We start from the raw sequence: 16,403 nt of genomic DNA, 5'->3' as shown, positions 1-16,403 counted from the left end.
CCCCACTAAAGCAATTAAGAGGCTCATTTAAGCCACAACCTCTTCAGAACAGCAAAGGAACTGAGACAGCTCAAAATGACTCAGATTTGTTATTGTTCCTTAAAAGCTCATTTTCAGGTTTATTCTATATCTATCTTGTAGTCAACAGGAATACATCATTTTAATTTTAACAATTAACAACATTCAAACATTATCCCTTTGCACAATATCATTGGTTCTGTGCCATAACTAAACTAAACTAAGCCTTAGGTTTATATACCGCATCTTCTCCACTGAAGTGGAGCTCGACACGGTTTACAGAGTTTAAAAAATATGGGAAGAGAGAAGAGAAAGAGTTTACAAAGCATAAAAAGAGGGGATGTAATCAGGAGAAGAGATTATTATATGCTAGAGAAAAGCCAGGTTTTCAGTTGTTTTCGGAATAGTTGGAGGGAGTCCAGGTTCCGCAGCGGGACAGTGAGGTCGTTCCAGTGGCCGGTGATTTTGGAGAGGAGGGATCTACCCAGTTTACCTGCTTGGAGGATGCCGTGTAGAGAGGGGAAGGATAGTTTATGTCTGTGGGCAGATCTGGTGGTAGTTGGTGTCGGGGCGAGGAAGGATAGAGGGATTAGGGGCGGAAGGATGCCGTGAATGAACTTGAAAGCCAGGTAGGAGCATTTGAAATGAATTCTGGAAAGTACTGGGAGCTAGTGAAGATTGGTAAGTAGAGAGGAGACGTGGTCATATTTGCGTTTAGCAAAAATCAGCTTAGCCGCAGTGTTCTGGATAAGCTGGAGTCTGCGAAGACTTTTTTTCGTTAGGCCTAAGTAAATGGCGTTACAATAATCGAGTTTGGATAGGATGATGGATTGTACAAGGACGGTGAAATGCTTTTGGTGAAAATAGGATCTAACTTTCCTCAGCATGTGGAGGCTGATTTTGCCAGGGAATTCAGGTGATCGTTGAGGGAAAGGGAGGAGTCGATAGTGATGCCAAGGACCTTGCTTGAGAACTCAAGGTGTAGAGCAGGGCCTGTGGGTAGGGTGAAGAGGGCGGGCAGGTGAGCTAATTTTGGGCCGAGCCAGAGTAATTTTGTTTTTGATTCATTTAATTTCATCTGTACTGAGAGGGACCAGGCGTGAAGTCTCATTATGCATGATGTGATGTTCTCTTGGAGGTTTGTAAGGTTTGGATCTGTTTCGAGGAGGATGAGGATATCGTCTGCATATGTGTAAATTGTTTCAAGGGGGGATAGTTTAAGGAGCTTCAGGGAGGTCATATATATGTTGAAGAGAATAGGGGATAGGGGAGAGCCCTGTGGAACACCAGTACAGTACAGTACTTAAGTTTCTCTTCACCTGGTGTTCAGCATCTTTAAAGGAACAGAGGATTTGGTTTCAGTTATCCAAGATAGTCTTTACCCCCAAGTGAATCTCTTTCTCTCTCTTATTTAAACTGGTTCAAAATATATTAATCCCATTTTTATGTCCCCATCCACCCATTCCTTGCTGGAATAAAAAGAAAAATACATATCACTGGGAGGAAGCAAAGGAAAAGAAAAGGGTACCTTTAATTTTAATTTAATTGAATTCTTATATACCGCTAATAACCGTGAGGTTTCTAAGCGGTTTACAAAAATGAATGCATTAAAAGATACAATAAATAAAAATAAATAAGATAGGTACTTGGAAATTCCCAAAGGCTCACAATCTAACTAAAGTACCTGAAGAGACAATTTATGAAAAATAAAGATAAAATATAAAGACAGAGATAGATATAGAGATAGAAATGAATATTTCACCAAGTAATGAATAAATAAATTAAAGATAGAATTAAAAATAAATAAGTAAAATAAATAAAAAATAGAGATAAAAAATAAGTATCAAGAGAAATAAAAAATATATATTTAAAGTGTTCTCCCCTGCTGGATCGTGAGAGGGGTGTAACTGTGATCAGGTGCCCTGCTGGAGAGGGGCTCCCGATACTGTTGCTGGTCTAGGTGAGCCGTTAGCACCGCTTCTTTTGAAGTGTTCTCCTCTGCTGGATCGGGGGAGGGGTGTAACTGTGATCTGGTGCCCTGCTGATATCTTGGTATCCCCATTGACTTTTATTCACAGTTCTAGAATTAAAATCTAGGCAGGGGTCTCAAAATCCCTCCATGAGAGCCGCAATCCAGTTGGGTTTTCACGATTTCCCCAATGAATATGCATGAGATCTATGTGCATGCACTGCTTTCTATGTGCATGCACTCTATGTGCATGCACTGATGCATATTCATTGGGGAAATCCTGAAAACCTGACTGGATTGCGGCCCTCAAGGAGGAACTTTGAGATCCCTGATCTAGAGAATGACATAGGGACAAATTTTTCCCCATTCCCACCAGAATTAATTTTTACCATCCGGTCAAGTTCTTTTCCTGTCCCTGTCCCATCTCTGCAAGCTCTGTCCTCATCTGCACAAGCCTCAAACACTTTAAAATCATAAGTGTCCCTGTCCCAAATCAAAATCAAAATCATCCCTGTCCCATCTCTGCAAGCTCTGTCCTCATCTGCACAAGCCTCAAACACTTTAAAATCATAAGTGTTTGAGGGTTGTGCGGTTAAGACAGTGCTTACAGGAATGGGGCAGGACCGGGAACAGGACAGGGAAATTGAGTTCCTGCGGGGATGGGGACAAATTTGTCCCCGGGTCATTCTCTATTAAAATCTCCTAGGGCCCACAGGGTTTAAGCCAATTTTAGTATAATTTGAGTACTTCCCATCTCATTTTCCAGACAAATACACTGTAGCCCCAGAGGTTCTTCCAGACATACAGTAGGTCTCCATACGTCATGCTTGCTTTTATAACAGGCGGCATATGTGAAAATTCCAAAATGATGCCTCTTATGTAAAGATCCATGAGTAAAATTCCCTCAACTCACTTTTCTCCAATAGGACCTCATCGACACCACTCAAGGCTCAAACAACTTTCATAGCCTCCAAGCTTTATGTCTCTCCTCGTCATTGGTCCTTAATAGCCATATTCATCTACCCACTTTAGCTTCTCACTTTACTTAGTTAAGTTATAACTTAGCTTTGTCAATGGTGTGTCTACTTGACCAGGGGAGTCACCATTCAACATGTTTTGCTAAACGATTTTTCAAGGATCTCCCAGTATAAAACATACATCAATATTAGTATGCAACAAATATAAATCGACCCACTCTAACTATAAATATCCCATCTAATTTCCTTTATCTGCCGCAGACACCATCAAACTCCAGTTCTTCTATAGACCAATCACCCTCTATCGGCTGACGTCACATCCCCTAATCACAGAACTCTCTACCTAAATCAATGACAACCACTTGAGCATTTAGTGAAACATGTTGGTTAGGCTGAAAATGAGCACCCAAGGGAATTAGGAGATAATTAAACATAAGAACATAAGATTAAACATACTGGATCAGACCAATGGTCCATCAAGCCCAATAGCCCGTTCTCATGGTGGCCAATCCAGGTCACTAGTACCTGGCCAAAACCCAAGGAGTAGCAGTATTCCATTCTACCAATCCAGGGCAAGCAGAGGCTTCCTCCATGTCTTTCTCAATAACAGACTATGGACATTTCCTCCAGAAACTTGTCCAAACCTTTCTTTAAACCAGCTACGCTATCCGCTCTTACCCCAACCTCTGGCAATGCATTCCAAAACTTAACTATTCCCTGATGGAAAAAAAATTTCCTCCTATTGGTTTTAAAAGTATTTCCCTGTAACTTCATCAAGTGTCCCCTAGTCTTTGTAATTTTTGATGGAGTGAAAAATTTATCCACTTGTATCCATTCTACTCCACTCAGGATTTTGTAGACTTCAATCATATCTTCCCCTCAGTTGTCTCTTTTCCAAGCTGAAGAGTCCTAACTGTTTTAGTCTTTCCTCATATGAGAGGAGTTCCATCCCCTTTATAATCTTGGTCGCTCTTCTATGAACCTTTTCTAGCACCACTATATCTTTCTTGAGATAAGGAGACCTGAACTAAACGCAATACTCCATATGAGGTTGCACCATGGAGCGATATAGGGGCACTGTAACATTCTTAGTCTTGTTAACCATCTCATTTTTAATAATTCCCAGCATCTTGGCCGCCACCACACATTGGGCGTAAGGTTTCATCGTGTTGTCTCCGATGATACCCAGATCCTTTTCTTGGGCGCTAATCCCCAAGGTGGACCCTAGCATCCGGTAACTGTGATTCAGGTTATTCTTCCCAATGTGCATCACTTTGCATTTGTCCACATTAAATTTCATCTGCCATGTGGACATCCAGTCTTCCAATTTCCTAAGGTCTGCCTGCAATTTTTCAAATCCGCATGCAGTTTAGTGTCATCTGCAAATTTAATCACCTCACTCGTCGTTCCAACTTTCAGATCATTTATAAATAAATTAAATAGCACTGGTCCTAGTACAGACCTCTGTGGCACTCCACTGTTTACTTTCCTTCACTTACGTTTTAAAAAAATCCTGAGGTTTTATTCATTGCACTCTCTTTATCTGTAACATTATTCAAGCATACAATCATATTTCTTGGACAATTTTTTCTTACGGGGTGAGGGTGAGAGATTCTTAGCTATTTATTTATGTATTAGATGCCCTTATGAAAAAATTCATCTAAGACAGTGTATTTATTTCATGAATTTATTTTAGATATTTTAACTCTTTGGAGCCGGTTAAGTCCAGATTCTCAGGTTCTCCAGTCTTTCTTTTAATTCATATTTTGATGTTTTCAGGTTCTCCAGTCTTTTCTGAATCTGAGTTAATTTCTTCCTGTTCATCCACTCTCTTCTTTTTCCTTGAAATGACTTCCCAGATCTGCCATATTATTTCCAGCACATCTGATTTCACTGAATTTATGTGTATAAGTCTTAAAACCATAAGTCTTATGGGGCTCATAATAATAATAAAAAAAACATCTAAAAAGTAGCCTAAATGGGTACTTGGACGATCAAAAAGCCTGATCCCATCTTGGGGGTGGGTTAGGGACCCATAGAGAGGAACACCCATGCCCATAAGCCCCTGTAATCACTGCATTGATACTTAAACATGTGCACTCCCCTATACACCCCCAAAACCCTTTTTTACTGGCATATAAGTGGCTCCTGCAGCCATAAGGGCTATCGGGGTGGTAGATAAGTGGGTCTAGGGGATTCTGGAGGTGGTTTGGGGGGCTCACCATCACCTATAAGGGAGCTGTAGTGAGGAGAAGCCATGGCACCCTTTTTGTGAAGTTCACAGCAGTGCCCCGTAAGGTACCCCACTATTTAGGTAGCATGTCTGGGTGTGAAGTCCATCACTTTGCAGACCCCTCCCACGTCCAACAGGGCTTGTTCTAGGCATTTTGGACTTGGACGGAAAGTTGAACGGAAATGTGGTATAAAGATGGACGATTTAGCGGCTTGGACGATCAGCTCTGCAGGACGTATACCGTATTTTCACATAGATAACGCGCACCCGTGTAAAACGTGCACACGGGTATAGCGCGCGAAAAACATAAATTTATGTACAGAAATTTTTATATACCGCGCACACCCGTATACCGCGCATGCCGCCCAACTCTCCCGTCGCTGCCCGACTCTCCTTTCACCCGCCCCGACTCTCCTCTCCCCCTTGAAGTCCTGTCCCCACCCTGAAAACCTGATGCCCCCCCCGACGTCCGATTCACCACCCCCCTCGCAGGACCGCTCGCACCCCCACCCCGAAGGACCGCTCGCACGCACCCGCACCCCCACCCCGAAGGACCGCTCGCACGCACTCCCACCCGCACCCGCACCCCCACCCTGAAAGATCGCTCGCACCCCCACAGCCTCCCGACCCCCCCCCATCATGTAGAAGCTCCTACCGGTGTCCTGCTGCTTCCTCTTGGCGGTCCCGACTCCCCGACATGATCGGGGCAAGAGGGAGCTCAAGCCCTCTTGCCCCAGCCAACCGCGGCACCCCCGACACGATCGGGGCAAGAGGGAGCTCAAGCCCTCTTGCCCCCCCGACTCACCGACACATCGGGCAAAAGGGAGCCCAAGCCCTCTTACCCCGCCGACTCCCCAACTCCCTGACAATATCGGGCCAGGAGGGAGCCCAAGTCCTCCTGGCCCTGGCGACCCCCCCCCCCCGCTAGTTGTTCGGGCCAGGAGGGAGCCCAAACCCTCCTGGCCACGGCAACCCCCTCCCCCCACCCCGCACTACATTACAGGCAGGAGGGATCCCAGGCCCTCCTGCCCTCGATGCAAACCACCCTCCCCCCAACGACCACCGCCCCCAGCCGACCCGCGACCCCCCTGGCCATCCCCCACGACACCCCCACCCCCCTTCCCCGTACCTTTGTGTAGTTGGCCGGACAGACGGGAGCCAAACCCGCCTGTCCGGCAGGCAGCCAACGACGGAATGAGGCCGGATTGGCCCATCCGTCCCAAAGCTCCGCCTATTGGTGGGGCCTATGGCGCCTGGGCCAATCAGAATAGGCCCGGGAGCCTTAGGTCCCTCCTGGGGGCGGGGCCTTGGGCACATGGTCGGGTTGGGCCCATGTGCCTCAGGCCCCACCCCCAGTTGGGACCTAAGACTTCCGGGCCTATTCTGATTGGGCCAGGCGCCTTAGGCCCCACCAGTAGGCGGAGCTTTGGGACGGATGGGCCAATCCGCCCTCATTCCGTCGTTGGCTGCCTGCCGGACAGGCGGGCTTGGCTCCCGTCTGTCCGGCCAACTACACAAAGGTACGGGGAAGGGGGGTGGGGGTGTCGTGGGGGATGGCCAGGGGGGTCGCGGGTTGGCTGGGGGGGGGGTGGTCGTTGGGGGGAGGGGGGTTTGCGTCGAGGGCAGGAGGGCCTGGGATCCCTCCTGCCCGTAATGTAGTGCGGGGTGGGGGGAGGGGGTCGCCGTGGCCAGGAGGGTTTGGGCTCCCTCCTGGCCCGAACAACTAGCGGGCGGGAGGGGGTCGCCAGGGCCAGGAGGACTTGGGCTCCCTCCTGGCCCGATATTGTCGGGGAGTTGGGGAGTCGGCGGGGCAAGAGGGCTTAGGCTTCCTTTTGCCCTGATCGTGTCGGGGAGTCGGGGGGGGGTAAGAGGGCTTGAGCTCCCTCTTGCCCCGATCGTGTCGGGTGTCGGGACCGCCAAGAGGAAGCAGCAGGACACCGGTAGGAGCTTCTACATGATGGGGGGGGGGTCGGGAGGCTGTGGGGGTGCGAGCAGTCCTTCAGGGTGGGGGTGCGGGTGCAGGTGCGTGCGAGCGGTCCTTCGGGGTGGGGGTGCGAGCGGTCCTTTGGGGTGGGGGTGTGAGTGGTTCTGCGGGGGGGGGTGAATCGGACGTCGGGGGGAAACTATGTAAAAAAAATTTTGTACAACGCACTCACACGTATAATGCGCAAGGGTGTGCGCGGTACGTAAAAACCACGTATAACGCGCGCGTTATATGCGAGAAAATACGGTAATTAGACAATTTTCAAAAGTAAAAAAAAGTTGGACGTATCTTTTGAAAATGTGTCAGGCTCTTTTTAACTTTGGACGACTTGCGAGATGGACGTAAATGGACTTAGATGTCCCTTTCGATTATGCCCCTCAATATATATATATATATTTTTTTTTTAATTCTTTATTAATTTTCATTCAAAACCAATGCATTAAAATAAACAAATACATATATTAACTTCAAAATTGCATTTTCATCAATCATAAAAATACTTTAAAAACATTCCCCCCCCCCCAATATAAGAAAAACAAAATGCATTACTTGAGTGAAATTCATGTGGAGCTTATTGAACAATGATAACATCGAAATGTAATACCTCTCTGCCCACCCACCCACCCTCCCTGGATGTGTAACTCAAATATAAAATCAGGAGAATAATCCAACTAGTCAACTTTAACAAAATTGTCAATAGACTCCAAGTTAATTTAAATAACTTATTATTACCCCAAATTTCTGAATTTATTTTCTCATATTTGTAGCATAAACATAAAGACTCCCACCAAAAGGAGAAATTAAGCTGATCCTAATTTTTCCAGTTCTGGTAACCAATTGCATGGCTATCCCAGTCATTATGGCAAATAATCTACTTTTATATTTGTCCAAAAGAGGTTTAGGTGACAACAAAGTACCACAAATAACCATCTTATAAGACAGCGGAATAGAAGATTCCAAAATCAAATTGATTTGTCCCCATATTGATTTCCAAAAGATGAATATCAAAGGACAATAGAACAACAAATGATCCAATATCCCTATTTCAAGATGACAGTGCCAGCATCTATTAGGTTTGGAACTATCTAACTTCTGCAAACGAACTAGGGTCCAAAAAGTTCTATGTAACAAAAAAACCCCAAGTTTGTCTCATAGATGCTGACACTGTACATCTCATCCTCCAAGTCCAAATCGTGGCCATTGAGTAGCAGAAATCTGCTGCTTTATCTCAGTGCTCCAAATGTCTTTTAGACTAGTTTTAGGTTTCTCATTCAAATATTCAGATATTAATTTATACCACTTGGCTGCCTGATGTCCTAGCAAATCTGTCTGGAAGCATAGGCCCGGCAAGCTATACTGATTATTTAAATTTTGCCAATCAGGGAACTCCTTCTGAATGGCCTGCTTCAACTGCAACCACTTATATGCTTGAGACTTTGTAATACCAAATGATTGTTGCAGTTCTAAAAAAATCAAACATTTTCCCATTGGAGATCATATCATCTAACGTGCATATGCCTGCCTAAAGCCAATGCTTCCAGAGGATCTTAGACTTGCCAGTTTGAATCTTGGAGTTCAACCATAAGGATTGACACGTGGATTGTTGTACTGGTATGGATGTTAAATTGCTAATGAATTTTAATGTTTTCCATGTGGCACAAAGAATACTATTGTCCTTATAAATCCTTGGCAGCTTGATACTCAAAATATGGCATAATCATAATGGGGACAAGAGTTGATATTCTAATATCAGCAAGTCTGGAAGATGCTCCAAGACTTCAGGAAAGATCCAATACATACCCTACTGCATAATGAAAGCTTGATGGTATCTATAGAAATCAGGAAAATTTACCCCCCCTTTCCCCCTGCCAATTGTGGTTTTTACAAAGATACTAAAGTTATTCTAGCAGTTTTACCCAGCCAAATAAATTTTGTAAGGATCCCATTCAATTTTTTTATAAAAGGACCCTTGGAAATAAACTGGCAACATACTCATGATAAAATATTTTGATACCCACTGGACAGGACTCAGCAAGGCCCTTGGCTTTCTTCCTCACTACAAAGAAATTCAAACTGCTTTGTCACCTCTTTTTCTCCAACTACCACTGAAATGCTTTCATTTTCCCTTATACCTGTATATACTGATTGTGCCAACATTTGCTTATTTCTGATCTAAGGAAGAAGGGTTTACCTTTGAAAGCTAATCATAAACTACATTAACTCCCCCCTTTTGCAAAAGCGCAGAAGAGGTTTTTAGTGTCAGAGTCAGCTGGCACGTTGAATGCTCTTCGCTGCTCCGATTCTCATAGGAACTCTATGATCGTTGGAGCAGCGCAGAGCATTCAGCGCGCCAGCTGGTGCTAAAACCTCTTCCGTACTTTTGTAAAAGGGGGGGGGGTGTAAGTTAGTCCAATTTAAAAAGGTATTTTTTTTCTTTTATGTTTGTTTTATTTCTATATATTACCAATTTAAAACAACTAAAAAAGCAACAAGTAGACCTAACAACCGGAAATCAGTCATGCAATCATGATTTCTCTAAGTTTCCTACCCAAAGGCCCTAGCTCAAATGCCTGTTGAAAGCCTTTAGATCAAAGGCAGGGAGCTAAGGCAGCAAAGAAAGTGGCATGAAGCCTCTAACCATATCCTAGAGCAGAGGTGTCAAATGTCGGTCCTCGAGGGCCATTATCCAGTCGGGTTTTCAGGATTTCCCCAATGAATATGCATGAGATCTATTAGCATACAATGAAAACCGTGCATGCAAATAAATCTCATGCATATTCATTGGGGAAATCCTGAAAACCCGACTGGATTGCAGCCCTGGAGGACCGACATTTCACACCCCTGTCCTAGAGGATGATGGGACACTAAACAGAGGCACCTGGGCCATCTGAAGGTTCTGTGCACTTTGCTAAAAAGAAAGGCTGGTTAGAGTGCATTGCGCAGTGCAAGTCATCAGAGTCTAGCAAAGTTTGTTTGTGAGGTGATGAGGCTGGTAGTTTGCAGGGCTTCATGCTCTTTTTTTTTTTTTTTTGTAAATGTCTAAAACAATTACACAAGTGGCATAGTACATTAGGGTGACTGAAGAAACAGGCATGGGATCACATACCCAGTCCAGTTTGAGGCATGCATGAAGCGGCTGTGATAGCTTAGCATAGGACCTAGTGGTAGTAGTGAGACATTGCAGGACAGGCACCATTGGAATAGATGAGATCATATTCTTTATTTCATGTACAGATAGAAATTTTACAAAAGTTTTCTCCTAAAGACCTCTTTAAACTTTGAGGGCCTCTGCTGATCCTGTGCTCTTTCTGCAGCTATGCTGTCATTGCGTATGGCTGTGCCGAATGTCCCCGTCTGACCTGTGGTCGAAAAAGTTGTGGAACGGAGTTCTGCTACCACTGCCGGCAGCTGTGGCATCCTAACAAGACATGTGAGCAGGCGTGGAGACAGTGGTCTCAGACAACCCCCGGCGTGACCGAACCTTCCACACTCCTCATTCTCAGTGAAGAACATGGACATGGTAATGAACTGATCATGCAGAAATGGTGGGGGCTTTGAAATGCATTTATATTTTGATGGAGGGGGGCAATGCACTTGTATGCTTGAAGCCATGAAAAGGTTAATTCTGCCCTGTTATGTGCATATCTATTTTTACTGCTATGCAGATCATACATTACTGATAAGATAAGGAAGATATATTTGTACCATTTGCAGGTCACACAACATACAATAGGTGGGGCTATGATGAACAGCTCTTGCTTTCCTCTCACCTGACTGGTAATGGCATCCTTTTGGTGTCAGAGCATGTTACCCTTTTCTTGCTGCTCTTCTGCTACATCAGTATTAGACTGATTTGGTCTTGTCTGGTGGCTCCTTGGCAGTGCTATGCACTGTTTTGCCCAGACCCCTGTCCACACTCGTGTAACCTCATGCTTAGATTACTGCAATCTACTTTTAATTGGTCTCCGACAGTGCTGCCTCTCCCTTCTGTAATCAGTGCAAAACTCTGCTGCACGATTCATCTTCTACCAACTTCACTACACGCATGTCACCCCTCTCCTTAAATCACTTCACCGGCTCCCTATCCGCCATCGCATACAGTTCAAGCTCCTATTGCTGTGTTCATTCTACTGCCCCTCAATATCTCTCCTCTTCTCCTTATACACCTCCCAGAGAACTCCGTTCCTCAGATAAGCTGCTCTTAGCTGTAACCTTCTTCTCCGCTTCCAATTCCAGACTTTGTTCCTTTCATCTAGCTGTCCCATATGCCCGGAATAATCTACCTGAATTTATACACCTGTGTACACCCGAGAGGGAAATCCCTGTTTTCTGATAGCTGCGTCAGGGATCTGTTCTTACTAATGTCCACAAATGATTCAGGACATCCAACAGTGTCCACAAACTGCTTGAACATACACTTGAAAAATGGCGCTGGTGATTCCTGAATGCTGTCAACAGGGCTAAGCCCCACCCCCAGTGGAGAACTGTCCAATCATGGCAGGCCTTTATTCAAAAAAGGCTTGGACTAGAATCATGATTTTTTTTTTTAATTTAAGATGTATAGTCATTGAACACTGCCCTCGTTCTGTCAGACAGGGTGATTGATGGCGCCTCTTAAGGCAGAAAGAACAGAGGTGGATCTATCAACTGAATTCTGTCTCCTTGTGGCTTGAATGCACGGATTGAATGGGGGGCCGTTTTTGAATGAAGGCCTGCCGTGATTGGACAGTTCTCCATTGGGGGTGGGGCTTAGCCCCATTTACAGCGTTCCCTCTGACGGTGTTCAGGAATCACCAGTGCAATTTTTCCAAATGTATGTTCAAGCAGTTTGTGTACACTGTTGGATGTCCTGAATCATTTGTGGACAATAGTAAGGACAGACCCCTGACGCAGCTACCGGCGAAACAGGGATTTTCCTGCCGGTGTACACCACTTGCAGTGCTCTGGACTACAGCGTGTTTGGAAAGACAACTCGGGAGTTTCCAGGATAGCACAAGTTGCAAGCTAAGCGACTATTTCTTACTCTAGCAGGATTATGAGCTTGAACCTGTTTCGTGACTGCTATTTGTTCTTAGGAGGATTCTTCCCTTTGCAACTCAGCCCCTTTACTAGGTGGATTGTGCAGTATAGGAGTGCACAAATATGAGAGAAATCTTGTTCAATGAAGTGGGGTTTTTTAAACCAGTGAAGCAGAACTGAGATTTTTCTCCACTTATTTAAAATTTGTGTATATCTGAGTGTATGGTATTCTGGCTATTAGTGGGGAGGGTTGCAATATGGAAACTCTCTCTATATTGCTTGATAGAGTATGACTGTTTTGTTCAGCAATTGAAATCACCCATTATTGTACTGTTGCCCAGTTCTTCAGTTTTCCTGATCTCTGAAAACATTTCTTCATCTGTCTGCTCATTTTGTCTTGGGGGACGGTAGTATAACCCAGGATGGTGAATGGGGTCATCACAGCTGTGGTAGTTGCTCTGTGTGCTCCCTGATGTTAAATACTACTGAGTTTGTGCATCCAGTTTCTGGACAGAGGTATAGGCTAAAGATCAAGGCGTCCTGCATCACAGAGGGGACTAGCCCCTGCCCTATGCTATATGTGGGACAGACTTCACGGAGATTGAAGACTAGATTACTGGAGCATAAGTCAAGTAAACACACCAGGAGAGTGGAGGAACCCCTGGTAGTGCACTGCTTTGAAGCCAAACATGCTTTTAGTTCATTGTGCTGTGTGGTAATTGAACACCTCCCTTTTTCATTGAGACGCAATGACTGGAGATGTCAGTTTCGTCAGAGGGAGCAGAGGTGGATCTACAATCTGCATGCCGTCCACCCAGCTGGGCTGAATGCCCGGATTGAGTGGACGGTGTTTTTTGGTTGATGCTGACTCTGGATTGGTCTGATTGGAGTGGGGAGGAGTTTGGACTTCTTTTTGAAGATGCTTGCTGAAGGAATGTTCCACGCCTGAGTCTCTATGTGTTTGGATGTGTGCAGTTCCAGTACTTGGTGAGCCTCAATGTTTGCTGGTGAAGTAGGCTGAAATCTTTCCCCTGATGCAGCTCAGTGAAACGGAGATTTCCCCGTCGGGCAGGAGTGGCTGTGGGGTCGAGCAGGCTAGTACCAATAGGGTGCATGGAAGACAGCTTGGATACCATCTGCAGCTAAGTGGTTTTGTTCTTCCTGTTTACCATTGACAGTGTTTGAGACTTTAATACGTGCTGTATGCTGTGCTCACACTTTTGGATGTTTTGAAATTTGGCGTGCTAATGTTTTTTAAGGTGGTTCCTGTGAGGGCTACTGTTATGCTTTTTTCTCACTGCTATATTAATCGATACATATTGTGATCTCACTTTTTGTGGTCTTTAAGTGGAGTTTTTTGCCATATGAAGTTGAACTGAGGCTTTTTCTTCACTTTTTCTTCTTTTTTTTGAGTGAATGTGTTTGTGTATGAGTGCAGTGGGTATTCCTTGTAGTGTCTCGGTGAGTTCCCCTGTTGTGTTTCCAATAGGACATAAATTGAGAATCTTAGTGGTTATATATGTCTTTTCCTTAGAATTTTGGACGATAGTGTAACCCTACCTTTATATTCCTTCCCTTCACACATGAAATTTCTATCCATATTGATTCCACACTGCTATCTATGTCATATAGAATGTTTATTTGATTCAATTCCCTCTTTATAAACCCTAAAATACTAATCTAGACTAAAACACTTTTTATATATAAACCCTAACAGGCATGTGCATGTGATTTTGTTCCTCCCTTAGATTTGTGGATAAGTGGGTTATAAATAATTTTAAATAAATAAGGCACTAATCTGACTTTGCTGACAAATCAGAGTACTGAACTAAAAAAGAGAAGGACAATGAAATAACCTGAAGCCTAAGTTTTACTTTTTCCCAAGTTTGAATGCTAGCAGGTAAGATATTCCAATGGAGTTTCTCTTCTCCTTAGCAGATCCTCTCTCAGCTCTTACCAGGACAAGACCGCCAGCACATATTGACCCTCGAGGTTTGTCATTTCTGTCTCTATTGTGCAGGTATATCCCTTGTCAATCAGGATAGCAACCCAAGCTGGTGTTTTGAGGAAGAGACTGATCACCTCCCGAACTCAGTCTCATAACTTGATGCTCCTCTGCAGTGAGCCAAGTCTCTTGTAGACATCAAGTTTCAAGTTTTTTAGTCAAATGATTTTTATTGAGCCAAAACAAAACAGATTCAGATAGTACAGCTGAATAAAACAGGGCTCAAAATTAAGCAAACAACCCTAAGCCAAAACCCCATAAACCTCCCCTCCCCTGTCCCCCTCCGGAGTCCCCCACCTCAAGTAAAATTAAAATGACAAATAAACTGGAAAAAGGGTATTAAAGACATAAACATAGGTATATCTACAAAACTAAGTCAGCAATTCAAAATTTGACTCGGTAAAAGGAGTCATAGTGGTCCAAAATGGTTCCCATGTCGCCTGGAAACGTAATCCCTTCAGAGAACAAAGGTCAGTGATGTCCCGGCACTTCCAGGTCAACAAATAAATCAACTGCGTTCTCCAGAGAGACAAAGAAGGGGCATCTACATCAAGCCATTTAATCAAAATATATTTCAAAGCAATCAAAATGGGTCATTTGAGAAGGGAACTGGTGCCTGGTTGCCTGGGATGATGAGATGGCACAAAGCCAAACAGAATAGATAGAGAGTGCTGAATTGTCATGTTCCAAATGGAACCAATAAAGGTGAACAGGGCATCCCAAAAACCCTGAATGGCCGGGCAAGTCCAAAACATATGACCTAAATGCTCATCTGGGTGACCACATTTAGCACAATCCGCTGTAAGGCAGAATTTGGAGAGATACGCCGTTTCAAGTTTTATTATGAGATCTTACTATCCTGTATTTTGGTTAAAACATTCTTAACACCTTACAATTCAAAAACAGGGAGTGGAATGTTGTACTGTCTCTGGACATGAGAGCAAGGATAGAGGGTAGAACTACATGTTCTGATAGGAAAATGAGAGGGAGAAACATAAGGATAGCTGCGTAAATCTCCAAAATCTAACTGATGAAGGAAAAGATGAAAGAAGTGGATAATAAACCAAATTATGAATACGCATCTCTAAAAAGGAATGTCTTTAACTTGTTTTTGAAATGTTCTGTCTGCAGTCTCAATGGTAGAGGTAGGGAGTTCCAAAGGACCATGTACTAAAAAAATTGATTGTATGATATGTTCGTGGACAGTATCCCATTAGGATGGGATAACCAATTGGTTTTAATTTCTAAGTGCTCTTGTGGGAGTTTATGGAATGAGATATCATGTCAATTTGCCTGAAGTTAGTACTTTAAATATCAATAAAAGTGTCTTGTAGGTAATCTGATGGGGTAGTGGAAGCCAATGCGCTTTTCTCAAGAGGAGTAAACAAATGGTGGTATCTTGGATCAATTGTAATCTATGTAAGTCTTTTTGTATTTATTCCTGCATACAATAAGTTACAGTAGTTAATTTGTTGGATAATCAGTGAATGGACCAGGATATTTAATGCGGATGAAAAGAGCAATGAATGAATGGACCTAATCATGCGGAGTTTAAAAAAAGAACGCTTCACTGATTTGTGGACAATTGGGAATCTAAGAGTACACTGAGAACATGGACTGAGGTTATCATAGGAATGGGACTATTTTTAAGTGATAATGGAAGAATAGTCTCACCCTGCGTTAAGAAGACAATAGATTTAGATTTATCAGGGTTTAACTTTAATTTATGTTGGGTGAGCCTGTCTGTAATATGGTTCAGGTTTTGTTTTTTTTAAAACCCTTTTACTAAACTGTGATAGCGGTTATTAGTGCAGGGAACTGCTCTGAATGCTCTGTGCTGCTCCCGATGCTCATAGGAACTCTATGATCGTCGGGTGCAGAGCATTCAGTACGGCTCCATGCGCTAATAACCACTATCGCAGTTTAGTAAAAAGGGGGGGGGGGGAAATAAGTGCAATTATTTCACTAGAGTTACAGGATTCAAAGATGTATAAAATTTGGATATCACCTGCATAGACTAATATACCGAAACTAAGGAATTGTGCCAACATCAGTAATGGCGATAGAAAAAGATTGAAAAGTAGAGAAGAGGTATTGAAAGTATGCCTGAGCCAGGGTCAAATGGGGCTGAAGATGAGTTAGTGATTACAACTGTAAATGATCTCTTGGAAAGATATGAAATGAGCCACTGCAAAGTA

General features: G+C 43.8%; 1 protein-coding gene across 5 annotated transcripts in view; it reads left to right on the top strand.

Moving 5' to 3' along the window:
- The window catches only part of LOC117356859 (E3 ubiquitin-protein ligase RNF19A-like), an 89,222-nt gene that overhangs the window by 26,485 nt on the left and 46,334 nt on the right, over positions 1 to 16,403 (top strand). For all 5 annotated transcript variants that reach the window (XM_033936657.1, XM_033936653.1, XM_033936655.1 and 2 more), the window contains one exon: positions 10,496 to 10,701. In XM_033936657.1, coding sequence (XP_033792548.1) covers positions 10,496 to 10,701 — 206 coding nt within the window. The remainder of the gene's footprint in view (positions 1 to 10,495; positions 10,702 to 16,403) is intronic.

This window comes from Geotrypetes seraphini, chromosome 3 (assembly GCF_902459505.1).
Source record: "Geotrypetes seraphini chromosome 3, aGeoSer1.1, whole genome shotgun sequence".
NCBI lineage: Eukaryota > Metazoa > Chordata > Amphibia > Gymnophiona > Dermophiidae > Geotrypetes > Geotrypetes seraphini.
This window is presented reverse-complemented; position numbering and strand designations above follow the sequence as displayed.